Source organism: Carassius gibelio, chromosome A18 (genome assembly GCF_023724105.1).
Source record: "Carassius gibelio isolate Cgi1373 ecotype wild population from Czech Republic chromosome A18, carGib1.2-hapl.c, whole genome shotgun sequence".
In the NCBI taxonomy this organism is placed as follows: Eukaryota; Metazoa; Chordata; class Actinopteri; order Cypriniformes; family Cyprinidae; genus Carassius; species Carassius gibelio.
The window spans coordinates 1,336,250-1,351,361 of NC_068388.1; the positions used below are offsets into that span (position 1 = coordinate 1,336,250).

The 15,112-nt window shown below is 33.7% G+C and overlaps 1 protein-coding gene across 11 annotated transcripts in view; it reads right to left on the reverse strand.

The window, feature by feature from the left end:
* Positions 1 to 15,112, reverse strand: part of LOC127934513 (protein mono-ADP-ribosyltransferase PARP6-like) — a 24,355-nt gene that overhangs the window by 720 nt on the left and 8,523 nt on the right. For 5 of the 11 annotated variants that reach the window (XM_052531939.1, XM_052531937.1, XM_052531938.1 and 2 more), the window contains 21 exons: positions 14,505 to 14,582; positions 13,418 to 13,512; positions 13,280 to 13,340; positions 13,117 to 13,207; positions 12,978 to 13,044; positions 12,214 to 12,363; positions 11,255 to 11,447; positions 10,933 to 11,064; positions 9,120 to 9,215; positions 8,957 to 9,049; positions 8,756 to 8,881; positions 7,808 to 7,873; positions 7,523 to 7,590; positions 7,373 to 7,421; positions 7,171 to 7,283; positions 4,972 to 5,044; positions 3,595 to 3,664; positions 2,567 to 2,646; positions 2,430 to 2,493; positions 2,219 to 2,303; positions 1 to 911 (listed from right to left, as the gene is read on the reverse strand). The exon at positions 1 to 911 is cut by the window's left edge and continues 720 nt beyond it. In XM_052531939.1, coding sequence (XP_052387899.1) covers positions 809 to 911; positions 2,219 to 2,303; positions 2,430 to 2,493; positions 2,567 to 2,646; positions 3,595 to 3,664; positions 4,972 to 5,044; positions 7,171 to 7,283; positions 7,373 to 7,421; positions 7,523 to 7,590; positions 7,808 to 7,873; positions 8,756 to 8,881; positions 8,957 to 9,049; positions 9,120 to 9,215; positions 10,933 to 11,064; positions 11,255 to 11,447; positions 12,214 to 12,363; positions 12,978 to 13,044; positions 13,117 to 13,207; positions 13,280 to 13,340; positions 13,418 to 13,512; positions 14,505 to 14,582 — 1,953 coding nt within the window. In that variant the 3' untranslated portion in view covers positions 1 to 808. Of the gene's footprint in view, positions 912 to 2,218; positions 2,304 to 2,429; positions 2,494 to 2,566; positions 2,647 to 3,594; positions 3,665 to 4,971; positions 5,045 to 7,170; positions 7,284 to 7,372; positions 7,422 to 7,522; positions 7,591 to 7,807; positions 7,874 to 8,755; positions 8,882 to 8,956; positions 9,050 to 9,119; positions 9,216 to 10,932; positions 11,065 to 11,254; positions 11,448 to 12,213; positions 12,364 to 12,977; positions 13,045 to 13,116; positions 13,208 to 13,279; positions 13,341 to 13,417; positions 13,513 to 14,504; positions 14,583 to 15,112 lie in introns of those variants that run through there. The other 6 variants (XM_052531943.1, XM_052531942.1, XM_052531940.1 and 3 more) reach the window with 6 other exon arrangements.

Sequence of the window (15,112 nt, forward strand, 5' to 3'; positions counted from 1 at the left end):
AACTAGAATAATTTCTATTCTTTGCTTTTGTTGTTATTTTTTAAATGTATTTATTATGCATCATTTGTGATCCTTTTATGATTATTTTGAATCCTTGGGACATAACACACCATCAATTACCACTGTGCATGAAATTAGTTATAGATTATAAATAAATAATAAAATTAATTTCAAATTTTGACAACAAATGCAAATGCATTTACACAATAATTAAGTTTGCACACTTTACTATTGGAAAATTTTTTTCCAAATGTTTGACTGCAACTGTACATCTTCCCTCTGCAGGGTTTGTGAAAAATTACCCACAAGCCCTGGGAATGTCTGAGAATCCAAATAAAGCCTGATGACGGCATCAAAACGGCGTCACGTAAAAGAGAAAAGTCTAAACGTGAGTAACGACGTCCTCTCATCCGTGATCTGTCGGGCGATAAATCAACGAACGACAGGAAATTGTTTCCAGCAGGAGACTTCTAGATAAATACATCTGGGATATTAATAAATGTCATCAGTCAGAAAGAGCAGCGGAGGAGACAGATGAAGAAGATACGAACACAGATTCATCATTTACATCCAATAATAAACATTTTTAAACGACGTTCTTGTTTGTATGTGTATAGATCCATCGAACTGCTATGAAGAGGATCAAACGAGCAACAGGTGCGACTTCACGCTCCTGCGAGTTCATTGGCCAACCGTCTCGTCCAATCAGGCGCCAGGCTGTTTTTGATTGACAGCGGCTCTGTGGGAAGTCGAAGGGTTGTGGGCGGGGCTTATCCCTTAAACGTGTCACTCTCAGGAAAGTCCTCCTTCAGCTGGAGTAGATCTGGGTGCCGATCACACGCATGATCTCCTTCTGGATCTTAGGCTCCTGTGTGTTAATGTTAGCATCTCCCACCTGACCGTCCTCGTACCTGACACACACACACACACACCGATCACATTAAAACAATATTTCATATGTTACACTTCAATATATTCATGCTTTGTGAGCGGCTTTCACTTGACAGTGGCCTATTAGTGTTCTTATTGTTAGCTGAAACTATGCAAAGCGTTTTCGTTAGTGGCAATAAAGCTGAAATAAAACTAAATATAACTACTATTAAAAAAAAAAAGAGTAATTTCGCTCTTTTTTCGAAAAAATATGTTCAAGTATTAAAATAACTAAAACTAAAGCTTAAATAATTACAAATAAAGCTATAAAAAAAGAAAATAAAAATGACAAAAACACATTAAAAAAAAATATATATATATATATTTACATAATCATATATCAAACCGCCTGTGCATGCCACAATTTTTTTATGATAATATATATGCATAGGTTATTTATAAAGCAGTCCCTGCTTTGTGTGTGTGTGTGTATATATATATATATATATATATATATATATTATTTACTTTTTTTTTTCAAATCACTGCAAAAGTATTTTTTCTGTTTTCCAGTACAAATACCTAAACTTTCTTAAATCTTGTTTTCTGAAAAATGCATCAAAATTAACAGAGTTTTTGCATAAACGAGAGAAAATCATCTTTTTTTTAAGAAAAAAATAATTTCTTATGCAAATTTGCTTCTCAAGTAAATGTTTCTTGATTCATGAATGTTTTGATATTTGTACTTGAAAACATTTTTTCTTCTGATCATAACAAAATATTTGTTTCTTTTGATCTTGACATAAACATCCGACCCAGTATCAAAACAATAGCTCTAATTAATTAATGAATTTAATTAAGCTTATACCTCAGGCATGTGTACCTTTGCCTATTAAGTGCTATAGATTAATCATGTAAGAAGTAAAACACACCAAAATGAAATTAAATATTTAAAAAAATCTATATTTTTCATTTTAATTTAGTTTATCTTGGTACTAAAATAACTGAAACAGGAACAAAAATGTATAAAAATGATATAATAAAAACAAAAATGACAACCCAAAAAATGATAAAAACCCACAACAAAATTAATAAAACTTTAACTAAAGTATAAAAAATAAAAGAAAAAATATTCATAAAAACTATGATAAATTCATAAAAACTTATGATACTAAAAATACACAGTCTTATTATTATTTATTATTTTATTCTAGTGCACAGAAAATTGAATCCCGATCACGAGAAAACAACCAGTTTTTTATGTCAAGGATCCACAAGAAAACTAAGTTGAGATCAGAAGAAAACAAGAGAAATGCGTGGCCTCTGTGGGCTTCCGTAGATTCCTCACACGAAGAAGAAGCGTGTGCAGACGTGGTCAGACACCGGACACACCCAGATGTTCCCATGCTTCTGCAGGTCTTTAGACGTGATCACTGTCAGCACAGAAACACAGTCGTCAGTCCGTGTGTCAGTCTTGCTTGAGAAACAGGATTTCAGCTCACACGAGGGAAGCCATCAAGCAATAGATATTCAAACTGAATTGCAAGAGCAGGTTTCACCTTCACAGAGAGCGATGCAGTTTAAGTTCCTGCTCTGGAGGAAGCGTGAGTGAATGGGACGACTCTGTTAAAGGACAAATAACTCTTATTTACTCCTCTGAGACTCTGAGCACATGCTTCTAATGCTTCTGTCGTACCTGTGGCATGGTGTTCATTCGATTATATCGCTGGACTAACTCATCTTTAGTGGGCATGCGATGCTGCCCCTTCCCCATTCCTGAAATAAAATCAATCAATCGATCAACATTCAATCTTGCATTCATCCCTTGAACAGAATCGGTCAGTGTTTTTATGCAACTTTTCTTATTCTTAGAATATAAGTAAATTTAATCTATAGTATGTGCTCAGTGTCGTTCTTTCTAGAATTTATTACTTAGACATTTTTGACAGCTATATTAACAAAAAGTGCATTGGGTGGTTGATTTTGCAATGTGTGTGTGTGTGTTTTTTATTTATAGTCAGATTTGACTTGTTTTTCAGTAAAAAAAAAAAAAAAAAAAAAAAAAATTCAGGTAACATTGCAAGAGATTTTATGATTTGCTTTTAGAAAATTAATAATAATAATAAAAATAAAAAAAGTATTATTTTTTTAAATATATTTTTTACCCAAGATTTCATTTTTCCAGTAAAAATATCTTAACATTCTTAAATTAAGATGCAATTACTAATGACATTAGATAAAAGACTTATTTTCTGAAAAACTGTGCTTAAAAAAAAAGAAAATAATAATCTTGTTTTCCCTTTAAATAAACTTTATTTTTCTTACCACATCTTACTCCTAGAATGTATTTATTTATTTGCCTTTTTTACATTTCTACAATTACATTCTTCATAAAACAAGACTTAATATCTATTAATGTCAAGTCATTTTGCTTCTCAAATAAATGAATGTTACAATATTTAAATCTGCAACAACATGACAAGAATACAGAGGAAGAAACCGATTGTATCAAGTATCAATACAATCAGTTGTATCAATATATTTTGTTGTAGGGATACTTGAAGAAAATGTTTGTTTGCAGATTGGAAAAGGAAAAACTAAATCCAGCACATACAAGAATAAAAGCATTCACACGGATCAGGAAACAGACGAGGTGTTTGTTACAGACCGAGATGTGATGAGGAACCCACAGAGAAACACAGAGGACACCGGTCTGGATCCTACCTGAGTATCCAAAGGAAATACTGGAAATGGGGCTCAGATAGATGCCCTTCCCGTACGCTGCTCCATGCAGCTTTGATGAAAGAGAAGAAGAAGAGGAGGAGAGAGTTACACGCTCTGCACACGCTCCCCGTGACAGAAGAGAAACACGTCACAGACGTCTGATGGGATGCATTCAATAAAAGAAGAAGAAAGCATGGAGGGAGATGAACGAAAGCATGAAAGGAAAGAATACAGAAGGTGAGGATGATGATGATGATGATGGTTTCCTGTGAAGATGCATTTAAAGCTGTACGACTGAATGCATTTAAAGATGGACGTCGTTCCAGGAGAATGAATGGAAAGCTCTTAGTTTTCCTGGCAAGCTTCATCTTCAGTGTTGAACACAAACGCTCTAGAAACCTCATCGAACATCACTGATCCCGAAGTCTTCAGTTAATGCAAGCTTGAGAACGACATTTATTTTTAGCATATTTGCATAATGTGGTGTATCTCACAATGCATTGCATCTTGACCTTCTTTTTCCAGTGTGATGAACGAACCAGACGTAAACCTGCTATGATTTGTAATAACATCATTTTTACACTAAATTGGATTAAAGATACAAAGTTCATATTTTTTTTAAAGATGTTGAAGGGGAAGTAAAAATATCTAAATATTCTTAAAATCAAGATAATAACATCAAAAAGATAACATTTTCTGAAAAACGAAAAAGTTTATACTCGAAACAAAGAAAAAGCATTGATTATTCAGAAAAAGAAACGTAGTTTATTATTGACTGATATTTTGTTGTTTTAAACATAAGCTCACTTCATATTGATTAGTTTCTCATTAAACGCTTTTGCCATTTTGCATTTCAAATAAATGCATGTTGATTTTTGCATGTTTAGAAATTCGCTCTGGAAAACAAGACAAGAATACAAAGGAAATCGTTGAGAATTCAGTGAGAATTAAACATTGGACAAAAAATGCAAAAATAACTATTATTTTCAAAGATTATAAGTGGACGCCTCAGACTGATGTTAGTTCTTAGCATTTCTGTTTTGTTTTCCCCCACAAATATTTAAATATTCTTAAATAAAGATGAAAACAAGTCCTGTTTTCTGATCAAACTTAAGTAAGCTTTAGTTTGAAACAAGAAAAATATCAACCAGTCAGAAAATAAGCCTCTCCCTTGGAATTAAGTAGATTTTTCTGACCCCATTAGTAGATACTTTTCTTGTTTTACACATAAAGTCACTTTCTTAGAAAACAAGCCTCATGCCACTTTGCTTCGGAAGTAAATGTGGTTTAATAATTCTTTTAGATATTTGTTCTGGAAAACAAGAGAAAGATAGCAGAGAGCATGAGCTGTCCCACGAGGAGATGTCACTTACATACCTGCAGTTTAGTATAAGATGCATTGACCAGTCCATTTCTCAGAACTGAGTGCCAGTTCTCAATATGCGAGCCACTAGAGAGAGAAACAAGTGATGATAAAACACCTGAAAAAATCCCACAGGCCAGAAAATCAGAGACTTGATGGTGCCGGACTTTTAGATCTATAAGCAAACGACCAAGAACTTGGAGACTCATGGTTGTGAGTTTTTTATGATCATGCATCACTCACACATCTCGTACAGTATGATGCAACGTTCATGGAGGAAAAGCACAGCGGTCGATTGTTAAATCTGGCACAAGAGTATTTTTAAACACAGACGCTTGGAGATATTTCTGAGTTATGCTAGTCTTTTGTTGGCTGTTTTTGGATGGCTTTTATTTCTAAAAGTGGAAATGTGTCCACAAAAATAACACAAAAAGCACAGAAATAGCACCAAAAAAGAAACTGATGTGTTGTCCAGTAGTGTTTAAATTTATACCACCTGATATAAACCTGTCATTATTTTTTGTTCTTTTGACATCATTTCTCTGGTGGTCTGTCAAGACTGTAGGGAATATTTCACTGAGCTCTGAATAGTAACCTGATCAGAGGCTTATAAATCTGATTTGTTGGCAGATTCTCATGAATAGGCTATAAAACAGGCCCTGGAACTAGTAAAATAGATGTTTCTCAATAGAAAAGAGGATTTGGGATTTGGGATCCCAATTTCTACACTGTGCACCAAATGCAACCAAAACAGTCTTGATTCTGAAAGCAATGATCTTTAGTACAAAACTGTAGAGGCAAACAATTAAGTTATATTCAATAAAGCAAAATGGAGTTTGTCATCAAAATTATGTTTTTAAGAAAAAAGTAGTTTGTAAGAAAAATGTAATTTGTACGAAAAAAGTAGTTTGTACGAAAAAAGTAGTTTGTACGAAAAATGTAATTTGTACGAAAAAAGTAGTTTGTACAAAAAATGCAGTTTGTACAAAAAAAGTAGTTTGTACAAAAAAATGCAGTTTGTACGAAAAAGTAGTTTGAACAAAAAATGTAGTTTGTACGAAAAAATTTAGTTTGTAAGAAAATTTAGTTAATGCAAAAAAGTAGTTTGTACGAAAAATTTAGCTTATATGAAAAAGTAGTTTGTACGAAAAATTTAGTTTATATGAAAAAAGTTTTGTACGAAAAATTTTGTTTATACGAAAAAAGTTGTTTGTATGAAAAATTTAGTTTGTAAGAAAAATTTTGTTTATACGAAAAAAGTAGTTTGTACGAAAAAAGTAGTTTGTATGAAAAAAGTAGTTTGTACGAAAAATGTAATTTGTACGAAAAAAGTAGTTTGTACAAAAAATGCAGTTTGTACGAAAAAGTAGTTTGAACAAAAAATGTAGTTTGTACGAAAAAATTTAGTTTGTAAGAAAATTTAGTTAATGCAAAAAAGTAGTTTGTACGAAAAATTTAGTTTATACGAAAAAAGTAGTTTGTACGAAAAATTTAGTTTATATGAAAAAAGTTGTTTGTACGAAAAATTTTGTTTATACGAAAAAAGTTGTTTGTATGAAAAATTTAGTTTGTAAGAAAAAGTTAGTTTTTACGAAAAAAGTAGTTTGTACGAAAAAAGTAGTTTGTATGAAAATAGTAGTTTGTACGAAAAAAGTAGTTTGTATGAAAAAAGTAGTTGGTATGAAAAAAGTAGTTTGTATGAAAAAAGTAGTTTGTATGAAAAAAGTAGTTTGTACGAAAAAAGTAGTTTGTACGAAAAAAGTAGTTTGTATGAAAAAAGTAGTTTGTACAAAAAATGTAGTTTGTACAAAAAATTTAGTTTGTACGAAAAATATAGTTTGTACGAAAAAATTTAGTTTGTAAGAAAAAATGTGTTTATAAGAAAAATGTAGTTTGTAAGAAAAAATTTAATTTATAAAAAAAGTAGTCTGACACACTGCATCACTTGCATTTACTGCAGACAGCTTTTTGATTATAATGGAGGCGTTCTAGTTTGTTATTTTTGAAAGAAGTCTTATGTTTTCGTTTTTGTCAGGCTGCATTTATTTGATCAAAATAAAAACAGTAATAAAAACAACACACCAAATATTCTGTGCAGAAACAAACTTTTCTGGTTCATGTCTCTTGTATGCAGCGAGTGCAGACAGTGAAGTGATGGGCTCTGACGTGACTTTGATTCTCTGTGTGTGTGTGTGTGTGTGTGTGTGACTCACTGGAAGGCGAAGGTGCTGCCATAGAGTTTCTTTGCGGTGCGAAATCGAGCTTCTTTTGCTGGCGGGCTGCTCAGCAGCAGAAACTGATGAGACGTGTGCATGAACTTCAGCTGCTGCAGCAACAAAATACAAAAGTGAAGACGAGATAAACACAAGCGTATGAAAGGAAAGCTGTTCATGCATTTAACAGTGTTCATCTTACCCTACTGAGCGGCAGCTTCACAATATGAGAGCGATTACTGGATATAATCCTGAGAGAGAGACGGATGAAGCAATAAACCATCAGACAGGTGTAAACACACTTACTGTGGTAAAATCAGTGTAAAGCTCGGCCTGTTGCTATTCAACTCACCACTGCAATAACGGATGAGCCAGAGGATCCAGTTTATCCATCTGCTTCTTAATCTCCAGATATGAGCCCTGATAATACAAATACAGTTATGGAAAAACTCATTTATCAACATCATATATATTATATAATCATATATATACTTTAATTTAGTTTTTGCATGATTTCTATATGAACAAATAGAAACAAATAAGATATGAATAAATATTTATGCATCATTGCTCAACAGTGCCTCAAAAAACTCAATTGGACTATAAACCAGATATATCATGAAATATTAATGAATACCTGTGTCATTTCCCGAATAGACATCACACTGTCTAGAGCTTTCTGCAGACGCTCATAATTCTTCTTCTGTTCGGCACAGGAGCAGTACAATGATCACACACACACACACACACACAGACACAGACAGAGAGAGAGAGAGAGACAAAGGAGGAGAGATTTGATCCTGGTTAAAGTTGATATAAATCATGATACACTGCAAAAAATTATTGTTTTTGTCTTTTGCTACAAACATCAAAACATTCCTAAATCAAGATACATTTACTTAAGAAGCAAAATAATAATTCAGCAAGTTGCTGCTTAAAACAAGAAGTAAATTCTGTTTGTGGGGTTTGAAATATAAAGAAATCTAAAGATAAGTTTTCTGACCCCACGGACTGATCTTTTTTCTTTTGATCTTTTCAGGCTTTTTGCTGTGCTGGAAACCCTTTCCCTAATTTGGTCTTTGTGGTCATAAAAATTAGCAGCCTGTGAAAAATTGCTTGTAAATCTCTCATTATGCTATTATCACCAAATCTTGGATTTAAAACTTGTTTTCTTTCAATTAGCGCCGGATTTGTGTTTCAGTGACCTGACCGTTACATGTCAAAATTATTGCTTTTTCTTTTATGCCAAAAACTATTAGGATATTAGGTAAAGATCATGTTCCATGAAGATATTTTGTAAATTTCATACTGTAAATCTATCAAAACTTAATTTTTGATTAGTGATATGCATTGCAAAGAACTTCATTTAAACAACTTTAAATGTGATTTTCTCAATATTTCGATTTTTTGCTCCCTCAGATTCCAGATTTCCAAATAGTTGCATCTCAGCGAAATATTATATTATCATAAACCATACATCAATAGAAATCTTATTCAGGATGATGCATTCATCTCAATCTGAATCTGTTCAGTGCACTGTTCAGATCAAACATTAGTTCATACGAGTGCAAGTAGAGACGCTCACCTTTGGGTTGAAGGCGAGTGTTTTGGGGTCACTGGGGTCGACCACAGACGGATACGGCTCAAAGATGATGCTTTTACGCGGCGACTCGAGAGCGGCGCGACACATGGCCACCAGCAGATCCACCACCTAGAGATGAACATCACCTGTCAATCACTCCACAAACACTAGACCTCAGGACACCAGAGGAGGGAATAAACACACCTCAGCGCCGGTGGCCACCTCCTCGGCCGCTCCGGACATCACTCCCAGCGTGTAGAAGGAAAACACACACAGCTCTCTCGTGCAGACCGCAGGCTGGCGGGAACAAACCGACCAATCAGAGCACAGAACCCAGCTTTAGGCGTGAGCGACAGCTGATGTTTACCTTCAGCATGGATCCGTTCTGGAAGACGTGCTGCTCGTCACACACCACGCAGTACTCGTTCAGAGTAGGGATCCGCTGCTCAGAGTATTTCATGATCTAACGGAGGAAAGACAGAGATGATGATGAGATGCTGATGGAGAAACACACCGCAATCACAGAGCGAATCAGCAATCTGATGGAAACTGCACTGGGACACATATTGCAAAGAAGTTCGCTCCAGTTCTAGAAGCTGATTGGTCAAGCCAGTGTTCCAGTTGGGCTTCAAATACACACAAAACACTAGTTTTTTTCATGTTTAGGCTCACCACAGCTGCATTTATTTGATCAAAAATACAGTAAAAATGTGAAATATTATTGTGATTCTAAATAACATCTTCTATGTGAATATCTGTTAAACTGTAATTTATTTCTGTGATCAAATCTGTATTTTCAGCATCATTACTCCAGTCTATACAGTGATCTTCAGAAATCATGAAAATATGATGATTCACTGCTCAAGAAACATTTCTGATTATCATCAATGTCGTGCTGCACAATATTTTTGTGGAAATCATGATGCATTTTATTTTTCAGGATTCACCGATGAACAGAAAGTTCAGAAGAACCGCATTTATTTGATATATGAAATCATCTGTAACTTTATAAATGTCTTTTCTGTCACTTTTAACTATAAAGTAATCACAGGTTCAGTTACCTCTCCGTCATGTTCAGTCTGAACTAATAAAAGCGGTTTTAAACAAAATACTTTATAAGTAGTCTAAAGAGATTTAAGAAATGATTAATTCATTTTAAGAAGGAAAACCTGAACAGTTTCTAAAGATAAACACACGCACAAGTGGTAAAGTGGTAAAAACTAAATAAATGATTTCAGACCACAGTTATATTATCACCTTTGGTGTGCATTCATTTTTAATAATTTAGTGGACTGTTGCTTATTTCATCTGTTTGATCTTTGTCTCTAATTAAATTTTTAACTTCAAAATAAAGCTGCACATTTTTGGTAGATGCTTTAATCATGTGCGTCATTAATGCATATAAAAGTTGGTTATATTATTACATTAAATTAGCAAGTTTCGATAACTGAGAAGACTTATGCTTATTCAATTATTTTTATTTCTATTGATGTATGACTGAATTGAATTATTTTTAATCTCTTTTAATTTTATTTGTTATTTAATGAAATTTTATTTATCAAAATAAAGCTGAAGATTTTTGGCAGATTAAGGTGTGCATTAATTCTGTTTAAAATTTTATTTCTAATTTAATTTATCATTTTTTATTTCATTAATTGTATTTTATTTTTAATCTTCAAAACAAAGCTGTACATTTCTGACATATTAAATGTTGTTTTATTATCACCTTTGGTGTGCATTAATTCTGTTTTTTATTTGATTTCTAATGAAATTTTATATTTTTTAATTTTATTTCATTCATTTTATTTTATTTGTAAACTTTAAAACAAAGCTGTACATTTTTGGTAGATGCTGTAATCATCTATCATTATGACAAATTAAATTGTGTAATATTATCACCTTAGGTGTGCATTAATTCAGTATTTATTTCTAATTTAATTTAATATTTTTTTTATTTAATTTAATTTAATATTTTTTTTAACTTCTAAAATAAAGCTGTACATTTTTGCCAATTGCTTTTATCCTCTGGTTATCATGATTATAACCTTTTATTCTGATTTACGGTCCGTATTTAGACTCACTCACACGTTCAGATGCATGGATGTAATGTTTGGATGCACACAGTGCATCATGGGAATTGATGGGAATTGATGAACTGATGCATGTCTCTGAGGCTGTACCTGCACGAGGAAGCCGTACTCCAGCGTGGGGATGTTCTTGCAGTGTCCGCCCGCCTGGGATGAGAAAAACAACTCAATCAGCTGGCGGGTGGTAATCTGCGCAGGGGCCCTGCCCGCCGGGACAGCCACAGTCTGATGGGTTAACGGAGACAAAGCATTATGGGAAAGATGCCAGCCAGCCGTGTTAGGCGAGGGGGGTGTCGGAGGGCTGGGATGAGGGACTGTGCATCCATGTTTAATCTGGAGGTCCTAGTGAGGGGTCACAGGGATGGAGAAGCGAGGAGAGCAGAAAGCGTGCAGTCGGGGAAGACGGGATGCTGACCTGGCTGTTCGGAGGATAACTAAACAGCTCCCCCTTGGGGTTCTTCATGGTACAGGAGACGGAGCGGTTCATGAGCCGGGGGACTCTGAGCTCGGGCACGTTCAGTTTGCCTTTCAACACCGAGTCCTGGATCAGGGGGAAACTGGGAGACCTGGAGCCAAGATGGAGGCCACAGCCAGCGGATGAGTTCACGCTGGAATTAGCTTAAGTATGATTTCTGACTAAAGTAGAACCAGCACGTAGTTATTGAGTGTTCTTGTCTAGTTTTCCAGTACAAACATCTAAACATTCTTAACTCAAGACGCATAAACTTGAGAAGCAAGATTATTTTTGTTACATTTTTTTTTTTAAATGAAATCATTTTTAGCTTAGAAAAAGAAACCAAAAAAGCCAGTGGGGTCAGAAAGTTTATTTTTTGGAATCAAAATGGGCAATTCCTATAATTTTTGTTTTTGTTTTATTTTAAGTATAAAATCACATAATTTTGACACTTTTTTTTATTCACGAAAAGAGACTCAATATTTTATGTCATGCATCTCTATTATATATCTTGATTTAAGAATGTTTCAATAGTAAACAAAAAAAAAAAAAATAGATATTTACTCTACTCAGTATTTTTGTCTTGTTTTTCAGTAAGAATATGAACATGTTCTTGAATCGAGATACATTTACTTGAAAAGCTATGAAGACGTTAAGATTAAATGTTTAAGTTTAAGCTAACATTTTTTTTTTTTTTTTACATTTGCACTTTATTTTTTTATTGTAATTTTGTGATTATTCTGGAGTTGGTTGTTTTGGTTCAGTGCTTCAAACTGATTATTGAAGAGTTGTTTTCTGAGTTCCCTATGGGGAAAACACTTCCAGCTGATTTTATTACAGCCCCATTCTAGATGCATCAGCCACGATCAGACTGTCAGCGTGTATGACGTGTGTCTTCATATCAAACAATAGGGACGTACTTGGGAATCGGGGAGAAGATGCTCAATCCTGCTCGGAATTTCTTGATGGTTCCTCCGGCTTTGAACCAGCTGTGCCTCTTCTCCTGCTGGGCTTTGAGGAACTCATTACTGAGGTGCTTCCACTGCTGCGACGTGAACGTACTGAGGATCCTACACACACCAAAACAAGCTTCAGCCTGTATTTCAACACCCTTTTGTTACATTTTCAGCTCGGTCAAACAGAATGACTTGATGCTAAAACTGCAGCGAAGAAGAATCTTTATGCAAATTTGTGTTCCAGTTCTAGAAGCTGATTGGCCAGTGTTCCAATACACACAACCAATGGAACGTTTGGAGTCAGTAAGCTTCTTTAGTGATTATGCACACTAAAGCTGTATTAAGTATTTGATAAAAAATACAGTAAAAATCAGAAATATTATTATAATTTAAAATATCTGTTTTCTATGTGAATATCTGTTAAACTGTAATTTATTTCGGTGATGCACAGTTGAGTTTTCAGTGTCACATGACCTTCAATATGCAGATTTGCAGCTCATGAAACATTTCTGATTATTATCAACGTTAAAAAAAGTTATATTTTTTGTAGAAACCGTGATGCATTAAATTTTTTCAGGATTCACAGATGAACACAAAGTACGAAATGTATTTAAAATAGAAATCTGTAGCATTATAAATGCCTTTCCTGTCACTAAAGAGAAATTTAATGCATCTTGCTGAATACATAAATTAGAAAGAGTGCATAATGAACTTAATAACTGACTTACTTCTTTAGCTGGAGACCCAAACTGAAGCCTTCTTTAGTGGACGGCTGAAACACCTCCACAGATGGTTCTGTCGGAGGAAACGACATCAAATGACTGTAAAGTAATTAAGATGAGAAATGCATGCATGCATGTTCCTCACCTGGTCCATCCAGGTACTGTGAAAGAGAGAAACGAAGGCGTAAGACGATGGGCTCGGTTCGGATCACCTTCCACGCGGTCGCCACCTCCTCCTACAAACACACACATCACTTTATTCCCGTGTTTATAATGTTGCACAGGTCATAAAGGAAGTGTGTTCTCACATCCAAGAAGCTGATGTTGATCTGCAGGTCGATGTCCACGTCATCGATGGAGCCGTACTCTCTGTGAAAGTGAATCGGGTGTGAATCGGGTGTGAATGCACCGATCTGAATCTGAAGTGGAGCGAGGCTCGTTCTCACCTGATGGACACAGCGCTGTCCGTGTAAATGTCTTTTACGGCTTCGATGTCGGCGTCCAGCTGTGGGTGACGGTACAGGTCAGCTGCACAGCTCCCCTACAGGTGCACAGCGATATTACACATTATTAAACCGCTTGATTACTTCACCTTCACTGCAAGAGATGATGCAAAAGTTTGGGATTGGAATGATTTTTAATGTTGCTGCATTTATTTGATCAAAAGAATATATTGTGAAATATTATTATGATGTAAAATAATGTTTTTCTATTTTAATATAGACTCAAATCTAATTTATTTCTGTGATGCAGCGCTGAATTTCCATCATCATTCCTCCAGTCTTCAGTGTCACATGATCTTCAGAAATCATTCTGATATGATGATTTATTATCAGTTGTGCTGCTTCAGATTGTTTTGGAACCTGTGTTACTCTTTTTCAGGATTCTTTGATGAATCAAAAGTTAAAAATAAAAATATTTTCTAAAATTCGGTACATTTTTTAAAGAAATGTAACATTTTATTCAGCAAGGATGTGATAAATGTGATAGCAAAGATTTATATTTTGAATAAATGCTGTTCTTTTGAACCGTTTATTCATCAAAGAATCCAAAAATATCAAATAACTGATAATAAATCATCATATTATTCTGATTTCTGAAGATCATGTGACACTGAAGACTGGAGGAATGATGATGGAAATTCAGCTTTGCATCGCAAAAATATATTATATTTTAAAGAATATTAAAATAGTAACTATTATTTTATGTTGTAATAACATTTTGCAAGATTACTGTATTTTTCTGTATTTTTTATCAAATAGATGCATTCTTGATGAGCAGAAGAACTTCTTTAAAAACATTAAAAGTCTGATCCCAAACTTACAAAACTAGTGATTTGTTTCCCAATTTTTTAAGATTTAAACCCAAAAGGAAATATTTCATACATATGTTCAGCTAGTACCACATGAAGAAAATGAAATGAAAAATGAAACGCTGCTTTGCTGCTTTATAGTATAAGCAACATTACTAACATGACAAGTACTTACAAAATGCTTAAAGGCAGATGAAACCTGTCAAGAAACAGAGTTTTACCTGAATCCCGTACACAAACTGCTCCGGTTCATTCTCTCCATCTGATTCTTCATCCGTCCAGCCCTGACCTTTGACCTCCTGAATAAAACACATGCAGTTTTAGTTAAACAGGCACTTTTATTCTAATTTTTTTCAGAAGCGCTGCTAATCACTTCAATAGTTCATTATTTTGGGAACCATTAAATAACAATAATAATAAAAATAAATGTGGGTATAATAATAATAATAATAATAATAATAATAATAATAATATATTTTATATTATATTGCAATTTATTTTAAAAAATCATAATAGTGACTCTTCTTATTTTCAAATATCGTTAAAATATTTTAGATATTTTAATCATTATTTGTTATTAGTAGTAGTAGTATTACATACAAAACAATACACAGAAATAAACAAAATATATTACACTCATAAACAATTTTTTTCTAATGTTTTTCTAAGTTTTTAATAACTATTAAAACAACATACATTGTTAAAAAAATTATATTTCTTAAAAGTAGGGCACAATGTAACCATGTATTATGAAGGAATTTTCCAAATTATTTCCAAAGTTTTACCTGTATTTATTTATTTTTATTCTTTCTATCTCACGTACAATTAG